This window comes from Salmo trutta, chromosome 8, assembly GCF_901001165.1.
Source record: "Salmo trutta chromosome 8, fSalTru1.1, whole genome shotgun sequence".
Classification (NCBI taxonomy): domain Eukaryota; kingdom Metazoa; phylum Chordata; class Actinopteri; order Salmoniformes; family Salmonidae; genus Salmo; species Salmo trutta.
The window spans coordinates 39597126-39609316 of NC_042964.1; the positions used below are offsets into that span (position 1 = coordinate 39597126).

Sequence of the window (12191 nt, forward strand, 5' to 3'; positions counted from 1 at the left end):
TTAGTTCAGTTACCTTTGCTTTCTTGGGAACAGGAACAATGGTGGCCATCTTGAAGCATGTGGGGACAGCGGCCTGGGATAGGGATTGATTGAATATGTCCGTAAACACACCAGCCAGCTGGTCTACGCATGCTCAGAGGACGCAGCTAGGGATGCCTTCTGGACCGGCAGCCTTGCGAGGATTAACACGCTTAAATGTTTTACTCACGTCGGCCACGGTGGCAGTGGGCTGTGTCGGTGGCACTGTATTAGCCTCAAAGTGGGCAAAGAAGGTGTTTAGTTTGTCTGGAAGCAAGACATCGACGTCCACGACAGGGCTGGTTTTCTGTTTGTAATCCGTGATTGTCTGTAAACCCTGGCACATACGTCTTGTTTTTTGAGCTGTTGAATTGCGACTCGACCTTGTCTCTATACTGACACTTTGCTTGTTTGATTGCCTTACGGAAGGAATAACTACACTGTTTGTATTCGGCCATATTCCCGGTCGCTTTGCCATGATTAAATGTGGTGGAACGTGCTTTCAGTTTAGTGTGAATGCTGCCATCCATCCACGTTTTCTGGTTAGGGAAGGTTTTAGTAGTCAGTGGGTACAACATCTCCTATACGTTTCCTTTTAAACTCGCTCACCGAGTCAGCGTATAAGTCAGTGGCTACCTGGAACAAATCCCAGTCTATGTGATCGAAGCATTCTTGAAGCGTGGAATCCGATTGGTCAGGCCAGCGGGGCTCTTCCTGTTTTAATTTCTGCCTATAGGAAGGGAACAACAAGATGGAGTCATGGTCAGATTTGCCAAATCAAATCACATTTATTTATATAGCCCTTCTTACATCAGCTGATGCCACAAAGTGCTGTACAGAAACCCAGCCTAAAACCCCAAGCAGCAAGCAATGCAGGTGTAGAAGCACGGTGGCTAGGTAAAACTCCCTAGAAAGGCCGAAACCTAGAGAGGAACCAGGCTATGAGGGATGGAGGGCCTCGCAAAAGTTAGAGTAGCAATGGTGGAGCGTGTTACTCGCTCATGCACTGCATTCGATATGCTGGTAGACTTTAGGTAGCCTTGTTCTCAAATTCTCTTTGTTAAAATCCCCAGCTACAATAAATGCAGCCTCGGGATATAGGGTTTCCAGTTTGCATAAAGTCCAGTGAAGTTCCTTAAGGGCCGTCTTTGCATTTGCTTGAGGGGGATATACACGGTTGTGACAATAACCGAGGAGAGTTCTCTTGGGAGATAATACGGTCGGCATTTGCTTTTGAGGAATTCTAGGTTGGGTGAACAAAAGGACTTGAGTTCCTGTATGTTGTTAAGATTACACCATGAGTCGTTTATCATGAGTCGTTTATCATGAAACATACACCCCCGTCCTTCTTCTTACCGGAGAGATGTTTATTCCTGTCGGCGCGATGCACTGAAATCACGTTGGCTGTACCGACTCCGACAGCATATCCCAAGCTTGCCATGTTTACGTGAAACAGAGTATGTTACAATCCCGGACATCTCTTTGGAAAGCAACTCTTGCCCTGATTTCGTCAACTTTGTTAACTTCTTACGGCTACGTGGGACGGTAGCGTCCCACCTGGCCAACATCCGGGGAAATTGCAGAGCAAGAAATTAAAAAACACTAAATTCAAATATTTTACATTCTTGAAAGTATATGTGTTATACATCAAAATAAAGCTTAACTTCTTGTTAATCCAGCCAAGGTATCAGATTTCAAAAAGGCAAACCATGCAATTATCTGAGGACAGCGTCCCGCATACAAATGCATGACAAATCATTTTCAACCAGGCAGTTGCGACACGAAAGTCAGAAATAGCGATATAATATATGCCTTACCTTTGAAGATCTTCTGTTGGCACTCCAAAAGTTCTGTTACATTACAAATGGTCCTTTTGTCTGATAAAGTCCTTCTTTATATCCATAAAAACTCAGTTTAGCTGGCGCGCTTCAGTCAATAATCCACCGATTTCCTTCCTTCAAAATGAATCCCAAACCTTACCAATAAACTTATCCAAACAAGTCAATCAACGTTTATAATCAAACCTTAGGTACCCTAATACGCAAATAAACGTAAAAATTGAAGACGGAGAATCGTTATTGTCTTTACCGGAGATAAATAACAAACGCACTTTCCTCCACGCGCTTGGAAACACTACAGCCAAAATGGGAGCCACTTAGAAAAACTACAACTTCTCCCTCATTTTTCCAAAAACCAGCGTAAAACTCTTTCTAAAGACTGTTGACATCTAGTGGAAGCCCTAGGAACTGCAATCAGGGAGGATTTCGCCCTATAATAAAAGTGCCAGCCGTTGAAATCAGTGTTATGCTGTTTTGCGATGGTTTGTCCTCAGGGTTTCGCCTGCCATTTCAGTTCTGTTATACTCACAGACATTATTTAACAGTTTTTTAGAAACTTCAGAGTGTTTTCTATCCAAATCTACTAATAATATGCATATCCTAGCTTCTGGGCCTGAGTAGCAGGCAGTTTACTTTGGGCACGCTTTTTATCCGGATGTCAAAATAACGCCCCCTAGCCCAAAGAGGTATGAAAGTTATATATATTTTAAAAAATGAATTTCGCGCTCTGCCATTTCACCGGATATGGTTGGAACCCCTAGCTGTAACAGGTTAATGAGATCTCGGGTAAATTATGCTATAGTATAGAGTTAGGAAGCAATGCTGATGATACCAACAGATTTCATCACTTTGCTGTGGACAAATTGAATATGATCTTTCCTGGATAACTTTTCATCAATTAGAACTTAGAGGTATCTAGTGGGTGTAACTTATTCCATTTCATTCCTACCAATTGAGGTCCTGGCTTTTTTAAATGATTATATATATATTTTTTATACAATATTTATTATTCTTAATTTGTTTAACTTTATAGTATTCACTATCTTTAAATGTAAAGAAAAATCTATCTGGAACCATTCAGAAAATGTTGCCGTGCCTGAGTTGGCTTCATGAATTATTGAATCAAAATTCTTATGTGATAAAATCAAATTGGTATCACCAGCGAAGAGAATGGGAAGTACGGTAAAAGACACATCAGCAATGCCATTAATATAGATTAGAAATAACAAAGGTCCAATTTTCAAACCCTGTGGGACTAATGGGTTAAGGATCATTTTATCACGGTTGATATCCTGCCCAACTAGGAGAGAGACAGAAGTGCATGTCTCATGTCCAATACAACCATACATTTGGTGTTAGTTTTATCAATAGGGGTGCACTTCCGATGGAATGCACATGACACAGTCCACATAACACCACTGAAGACTTCAGAGGGTTATGACATTTAGAGCAGTGTGTGTTTTTGGTCATGAGGTTAGCTGAAACACATGAACAAAGTAGAGTAAGTGTGTGTGTGTGTGTGTGTGTGTATACGTGCTTGTCAAATCAGTGGACTATAGCTGACTCAAAGTATCAATTTGTAAAAATAAGTGTTAGTTAGCGCTAATCGGCTGTAGCGGCGCCAGGGTACAGCCTTTTTTATTAAAAAAATAAATACAAATTAAACAGTGAGTTAACATATTTTCAGCACTTGTTTCCAACTCATTTTCTCATGCGCTCTCTTGTCTCTGTGCAGCAATATAGGGAGAAATATGTTTGGAACATGAAATCGCAGTATCGAATTGCAATACATATAGAATCGTGAGAATCTCAATACATATCGTACCGGCACCTAAGTATTGTAATAATATTGTATGGTGAGGTCCCTGGCAATCCCCAGCCATACAGTAGTGGACTAGGCCCTGACAGATAACTCGGCTCTCTGATCAAGAGTTCCGACCTGACCTTTGTTACTCTCTTTCCTCTCTCTTTCTGCAGGGGGCAGTGAGGGCCAAGGTCACATTCTCCAGCGCTTTCCTGAGAAAGACTGGGAGGACAATCCCTTTCCACAAGGCATCGAACTGGTATGTAACTAACATAACTCACACACAAACAAATGCACAATAGCCTACATATTTACCCGATGCTACATGCATCATCCGTACCTGAAGAAAGGGGGGATCAACATAAAGGGATCAACATAACCCTGAATAATTTACTGTTAATATGTATTTAATGTCTCCCAAATAACCCTTATTCAAGTATTGATTACCTCATTATTGTCTGTGTTTTGCCCGAGTCAGTATTGAAGAATTCCTAAGTGTTCATTATGTTTTACAAGATGAATGCCTACAGAACAATGGTTATTCCTTGGTTTGCTTCTAGCCTATTTGTCACCCCGATCCAAAATAAGGGTGTAAGGTTAATCATTTCTGACACGTGGAAAGTTTTCTTAACTTGGTGTAGCCTAGCGGTGGAAAATAACTAAATTATAGGCTAGAGATCAGAGGTGAGTCACAGAGATGCAGAGTAGGGACATGTGACACACCACACTGGGATGCGGCCCACTAATACTGTATGTTCCTCTTCTGTCATCACTCTCTCTCCTGCTTCCTCATCTCTCCCTCCTCTCTTTCTATCCCTTTCACCTCATTCCCTTTTCGCTCCTTCTTCCCTTCTTTCTCGACCCCTGCACCCATTAACTCATTTTCTGTCGATCTCACCCTCTCCCTCCTCTTTCTCCCCATCTCCTTTTCTCTCTCAGTTCTGTCAGCCCAACGGATGGCAGTTAGTTCCAGAGAGGGAGCGTCCGTCGTTCTTCGTGTCGGTTCTGACCGACATCAACTCAGAGCGTCACTACTGTGCCTGTTTCACGTTCTGGGAGGGCCTGGACAACCCTCAGGTGAGAGACTGGAGGAGAAAGAGAAGATTCCTCCTGGCCACACTACTCCTCATGTAACAGTATAGCTTCCGTCCCTCTCCTCGCCCCAACCTGGGCTTGAACCAGGAACCCTCTGCACACATCAACTACTGACACTCACGAAGCATCGTTACCCATCGCGCCACAAAAGCCGCGGCCCTTGCAGAGCAAGGGGAACAACTACTTAAAGTCGCAGAGCGAGTGACGTCACCCGATTGAAACGCTATTAGCGCGCACCACCGCTAACTAACTAGCCATTTCACATCGGTTACACTCACACACTGAGCCATGTCATTATGAACCAATAACAGTATCCTTATAGCTGTACTGTATAGCAAGTGTTTATCCCTACAATTTACGCTGGCAACAAAGTTATGGATATGAGACGATCTGATCATATGAGAAACAGATAACGATTTATAAATGTTCCAAGCCGTATGTGACGTCTGTGATATGACATTTGATATTTAATGATACATCTATAGAACATTTGCACAAGGTAGGCTTCGTTCTGTACACTGTATGACACGCTGTCTCTTTCTGTGTGTGTAGCTACAGAAAGCTGAGGCCAGTGAGGTGGATGAGGACGAAGTCCCAGGGCTGGTCCAGCCGGCCCAAGTCTTTGCCCCCAAGAGCCTGGTGCTGGTGTCCCGTCTGGACCACACAGAGGTCTTCAGGGTACAACGCACCTCAAAACAATACTGCATGTCCCTGTCCGATACTCCCATTGCACTTCTCATCTCTGTTTCTTGTTACAATGAAGTGTGTTTGAGACAAATCTAGGCTTGATTTGGCTGTATTTTGCTTTAGGTAGTAGATGTGTTATTCACCCACAAACCCCATTTGTCATTTCACTACAAGTCAAGGAAAGGTTGTGCTTGTCTTCTGACTGTGTGCCTCTGCTGTGCAGAACTGTTTGGGGCTCATCTACACAGTGCACGTGGACAGCCTCAGCGTTCCCTTGGAAACAGTGATCGGAAACCTCCTCACCTGCGTCATCCCCGTCGCTGGTGGTTCTCAGGTAAGCACATCTCCTTTCAGCATGCATACTGACTTGTACGTTTTCTCCTGGGCTGTGCAACCCTCCCAACCAGCTAGCCTATTAGCTAGTTAGCCCCATCCAACCTGCTAGCATCTTATCTTAGCATGTTGGCTGATGCAGGTTGCTAGCACATTAGCTTAACCAACCGGTTAGCATTGTAGCTTAGCATTAGTGGGTGTGCTTTGCTAACCCACAGTACCGAGTCAATGCCGGGTCCTCAGCAAAGAGATGGCCAGCATAGTAACCTACACACCACAGAAGGTTGTCGGCACCTTAATTGGGGAGGACGGGCTTGTGGTAATGGCTTGAGCGGAATTAGTGGAATGGTATCAAGTACATCAAACACATGTTTTCCATGTGTTTGATGCCATTCCATTTGCTTCGTTCCAGACATTATTATGAGCCGTCCTCCCCTTGGCAGCCTCCACTGCTACACACTATGTATAGGAATATCTACTTTAGAGTTCGACCGATTATGATTTTTCAACGCCGATACCGATTATTGGAGGACCAGAAGAGGCCGATGCCAATTTTTTTTATTTTATTTGTAATAATGACAATTACAACAATACTGAATAAACAGTTATTTTAACTTAATATAATGCATCAATAAAATCAATTTAGGCACAAATAAATAATGAAACATGTTCAATTTGGTTTAAATAATGCAAAAACAAAGTGTTGTAGAAGAAAGTAAAAGTGCAATATGTGCCATGTAAGAAAGCTAACGTTTAAGTTCCTTGCTCAGAACATGAGAACATATGAAAGCTGGTGCTTCCTTTTAACATGAGTCTTCAATATTCCCAGTTAAGAAGTTTTAGGTTGTAGTTATTATTGGACTATTTCTCTCTATACGATTTGTATTTCATATACCTTTGACTATTGGATGTTCTTATAGGCACTTTAGTATTGCCAGTGTAACAGTATAGCTTCCGGCCCTCTCCTCGCTCCTACCTGGGCTCGAACCAGGAACACATCGACAACAGCCACCCTCGAAGCAGCGTTACCCATGCTAACTAGCGTTACCCATGCTAATTAGCGCGCACCCGGCTAACTAGCTAGCCATTTCACATCGGTTACACCAGCCTAATCTCAGGAGTTGATAGGCTTGAAGTCATAAACAGCGCAATGCTTGAAGCATTGCGAAGAGCTGCTGGCAAAACCCACGAAATGGCTGTTTGAATGAATGCTTACGAACCTGCTGGTGCCTACCACCGCTCAGTCAGACTGCTCTATCAAATCATAGAGCCTTAGTCATTAATATGGTCGAATCCGGAAACTATCATCTCGAAAACAAAATGTTTTTTCTTTCAGTGAAATACGGAAGCGTTCTGTATTTTATCTAACGGGTGGCATCCCTAAGTCTAAATATTCCTGTTACATTTCACAACCTTCAATGTCATGTCATAATTACGTAAAATTCTGGCAAATTAGTTCGCAACGAGCCAGGCGGCCCAAACTGTTGCATATACCCTGACTCTGCGTGCAATGAACGCAAGAGAAGTGACACAATTTCACCTGGTTAATATTGCCTGCTAACCTGGATTTCTTTTAGCTAAATATGCAGGTTTAAAAATATATACTTGTGTATTGATTTTAAGAAAGACATTGGTGTTTATGGTTAGGTACATGTTGGAGCAATGACAGTCCTTTTTCGCGAATGCGCACCGCATCGATTATATGCAACGCAGGACACGCTAGATAAACTAGTAATATCATCAACCATGTCTAGTTAACTAGTGATTATGATTGATTGTTTTTTATAAAATACGTTTAATGCTAGCTAGCAACTTACCTTGGCTTCTTTCTGCATTCGCGTAACAGGCAGGCTCCTCGTGGAGTGCAATGTTAAGCAGGTGGTAAGAGCGTTGGACTAGTTAACCGTAAGGTTGCAAGATTGAATTCCCGAGCTGACAAGGTAAAAATCTGTAGTTCTGCCCCTGAACAAGGCAGTTAACCCACCGTTCCTAGGCCGTCATTGAAATTAAGAATGTGTTCTTAACTGACTTGCCTAGTTAAATGAAGGTGTAAAAAAAGAAGAAATCTGCAAATTGGTGTCCAAAAATACCGATTACGGATTGTTATGAAAACTTGAAATTGGCCCTAGTTAATTGGCCATTCCGATTAATCGGTCGACTTCTAATCTACTTAGCTCTTGTATTCGCCCTATGTGCACAATTTAAACGTACTGTTTGTCTCAAACTAATTCAATGATGCTACAGCATGAAGCAGTGTAACATACAGTACTACTAGTTATATTGGGCCTATACGTACATTTCTGTACATTTTGTTCCCATGTGTAACATGCCATTGAACCCCGCTGTACATTGGTTCCTCCTGTGTGTTACAGATAAATGAGTCCCCAGTATGTAGTTTAAATCTTTCGGTTCCTCAGGCCCTAGCCTGTGACTGGCTACTGGGCTGCTTTCAGGACCAGGTAACATCACCTTCCGGCAGCTTCTTACCAATCCGCTTGCCTCATTGTGATTTTTATCTATTTAGATAAACATGAAGATTCTAAAAAGTCTGTTTTGTATTTCCTGTAATCATCTCAAACCATGCTGATTTAATATTCACTCAGTGGTTTGCAGTTTGCACTAATCTGCTTTTGTGGGTTTTGTGGCCTAACGATGCTGCATATTCCATGCTACATTAACCTGTCAGTCATTTTGATCATTTTTTTTGATCTTTTTAAAATCAATGAATTGTTTTGATTCTGCTTGTCGTGGATTGATCTGACATGGTCGCCATTGTTGATCTGTTATAGAAGTGCGTAGACTTTTCACTTGATGAGAAACACACACGGTCGCGCGCACACCACACACTGGTTCTCTGAGGGTGACCATATGGGGCACCAGATGGCCTCTTAGCAGGCAGTGCTGTGGTCTGAATGAGAGAGAGGACTAAACAGCATTAACACACACACACAGACGCATACACGCGCAGATCTTGCAAACATACACTTGACTTACACACACTCAGAGACCTTCATGCATTGGATAGTATAGCACAGACCGTTCTGTAATAAACTCAGCAAAAAGAAACGTCCCTTTTTCAGGACCCTGTCTTTCAAAGATAATTTGTAAAAATCCAAATAACTTCACAGATCTTCGTTGTAAAGGGTTTAGACACTGTTTCCCATGATTGTTCAATGAACCATAAACAATTAATGAACATGCACCTGTGGAACGTCGTTAAGACACATCTTACAGACAGTAGGCAATTAAGGTCACAGTTATGAAACCTTAGGACACTAAAGAGGCCTTTCTACTGACTCTGAAAAACACCAAAAGAAAGATGCCCCTGCTCATCTGTGTGAATGTGCCTTAGGCATGCTGCAAGGAGGCATGAGGACTGCAGATGTGGCCAGGGAAATAAATGGCAATGTCTGTACTGTGAGACGCCTAAGACACCGCTACAGGGAGACAGGACGGACAGCTGATCGTCCTCGCAGTGGCAGACCACGTGTAACAACACCTGCACAGGATTGGTACATCCGAACATCACACCTGTGGGACAGGTACAGGATGGCAACAACAACTGCCCGAGTTACACCAGGAATGAACAATCCCTCCATCAGTGCTCAGACTGTCCGTAATAGGCTGAGAGAGGCTGGACTGAGGGCTTGTAGGCCAGTTGTTAGGCAGGTCCTCACCACACATCACCGGCAACACCATTGCCTATGGGCACAAACCCACCGTCGCTGGACCAGACAGGACTGGCAAAATGTGCTCTTCACTGATGAGTCACGGTTTTGTCTCACCAGGGGTGATGGTCGGATTCACATTTATCGTTGAAGGAATGAGCCTTACACCGAGGCCTGTACTCTGGAGCGGGATCGATTTGGAGGTGGAGGGTCCATCATGGTCTGGGGCGGTGTGTCACAGCATCATCGGACTGAGCTTGTTGTCATTGCAGGCAATCTCAAAGCTGTGCGTTACAAGGAAGACATCCTCCTCCCTCATGTGGTACCCTTCCTGCAGGCTCATCCTGACATGACCCTCCAGCATGACAATGCCACCAGCCATACTGCTTGTGTGATTTCCTGCAAGATAGGAATGTCAGTGTTCTGCCATGGCCAGCGAAGAGCCCGGATCTCAATCCCATTGAGCACGTCTGGGACCTGTTGGATTGGAGGGTGAGGGCTAGGGCCATTCTCCCCAGAAATGTTCGGGAACTTGCAGATGCCTTGGTGGAAGAGTGGGGTAACATCTCACTGCAAGAACTGGCAAATCTGGTGCAGTCCATGAGGAGGAGATGCACTGCAGTACTTAATGCAGCTGGTGGCCACACCAGATACTGACTGTTACTTTTGATTTTGACCCCCACTTTGTTCAGAGACACATTATTCAATTTCTGTTAGTCACATGTCTGTGGAACTTGGTAAGTTTATGTCTCAGTTGTTGAATCTTATGTTCATACAAATATTTACACATGTTAAGTTTGCTGAAAATAAACGCAGTTGACAGTGAGAGGACGTTCCTTTTTTTGAGTAATAACAGTACATGAAAAGCTATGTTAGGTTTTTGTTAGTATCAAACCTGCTATTACACTATCAAATGTCAAACTTCTAATCACACATGCCTTTTTATTAGACTCAGGTCTGGACTTGCTAGGACTCTCCCCAGTCATGCAACATCAACCACTGTCATCCCAACATGCATTGCAACATATCCACTTTACTACTGGATCTGGCAATCATCTCAACTGTCAAATACGCACTCTTGGCATACAGGGCAGCAACCTTTAGCCCCAATACTGTACACTGGAATATATACTAGTCTGATATGGAACCTGCCTGAACGTTTGTGTGTGCGCATGTCTGCCCGTCTGTATGAGTGATTGAATAGATCATTGTAAATGACTGTCTAGTCTCCACAATGTCTTCCGTTAACCAGCCAAAGGATGGTTAATGGGCCAAGCTCCATAAATAACTTGATTTCCTGAAATATTAACTGTAAAACATTAACTAAGCAAATTTCCCTTTTTAAAGTAACTTTACTGAAAATTGACAATGTTACACAAGTGTAACATTTCAGTCCTCTGTTATTTCTTCCCATGGTCACGCACACATCGTCTGACTAATTCACATGTTGGATGTACAGTTGAAGTCAGAAGTTTACATACACCTTAGCCAAATACATTTAAACTCAGTTTTTCACAATTCCTGACATTTTAATCCTAGTAAAAATTCCCTGTCTTAGGTTAGTTAGGATCACCACTTTATTTTAAGAAAGTGAAATGTCAGAATAATAGTAGAATGTTTTTTATTTAAGCTTTTATTTCTTTCATCACATTCCCAGTGGGTCAGAAGTTTACATGCACTCAATTAGTATTTGGTAGCATTGCCTTGAAATTGTATAACTTGGGTCAAACGTTTCGGGTAGCCTTCCACAAGCTTCCCACAATAAGTTGGGTGAATTTTGGCCCATTCCTCCTGACAGAGCTGGTGTAACTGAGTCAGTTTTGTAGGCCTCCTTGCTTGCACACGCTTTTTCAGTTCTGCCCACAAATTTTCTATAGGATTGAGGTCAGGGCTTTGTGATGGCCACTCCAATACCTTGACTTTGTTGTCCTTAAGCCATTTTGCCACAACTTTGGAAGTATGCTTGGGGTCATTGTCCAGTTGGAAGACCCATTTGCGACCAAGCTTTAACTTCCTGACTGATGTCTTGAGATGTTGCTTCAATATATCCACAATTTTCCTGCCTCATGATGCCATCTATTTTGTGAAGTGCACCAGTCCCTCCTGCAGCAAAGCACACCCACAACATGATGCTTCCACCTGCGTGCTTCACGGTTGGGATGGTGTTCTTCGACTTGCAAGCCTCCCCCTTTTTCCTCCAAACATAATGATTGTCATTATGGCCCAACAGTTCTATTTTTGTTTCCTCAGACCAAAGGACATTTCTCATCAGACCAAAGGACATCTTTGTCCCCATGTGCAGTTGGGAAATATAGTCTGGCTTTTTTTTGGTGGTTCTTGAGCAGTGGCTTCTTCTTTGCTGAGCGGCCTTTCAGGTTATGTTGATATAGGACTTGTTTTACTGTGAATATAGATACTTTTGTACCGGTTTCCTCCAGCGTCTTCACCAGGTCGTTTGCTGCTGTTCTGGGATTGATTTGCACTTTTCGCATCATAGTACGTCCATCTCTAGGAGACTGAACGCGTCTCCTTCCTGAGCGGTATGATGGCTGCGTGGTCCCATGGTGTTTATGCTTGCGTACTATTGTTTGTACAGATGAACCTTCATGCGTTTGGAAATTGCTCCCAAGGATGAACCAGACTTGTGGAGGTCTACAATTTTTTTTTTCTGAGGTCTTGGCTGATTTCTTTTGATGTTCCCATGATGTCAAGCAAAGAGGCACTGAGTTTGAAGGTAGGCCTTGAAAT

The 12191-nt window shown here is 43.0% G+C and overlaps 1 protein-coding gene across 11 annotated transcripts in view; it reads left to right on the forward strand.

Annotated features, from left to right (window-relative positions):
- sbf1 (SET binding factor 1) overlaps positions 1-12191 on the forward strand; it is an 88837-nt gene that overhangs the window by 40242 nt on the left and 36404 nt on the right. For 7 of the 11 annotated variants that reach the window (XM_029761283.1, XM_029761290.1, XM_029761287.1 and 4 more), the window contains exons 2-6: positions 3834-3919; positions 4600-4737; positions 5308-5433; positions 5666-5776; positions 8148-8234. In XM_029761283.1, the coding sequence (XP_029617143.1) occupies positions 3834-3919; positions 4600-4737; positions 5308-5433; positions 5666-5776; positions 8148-8234 (548 nt within the window). The remainder of the gene's footprint in view (positions 1-3833; positions 3920-4599; positions 4738-5307; positions 5434-5665; positions 5777-8147; positions 8235-12191) is intronic. The other 4 variants (XM_029761291.1, XM_029761292.1, XM_029761293.1 and 1 more) reach the window with 1 other exon arrangement.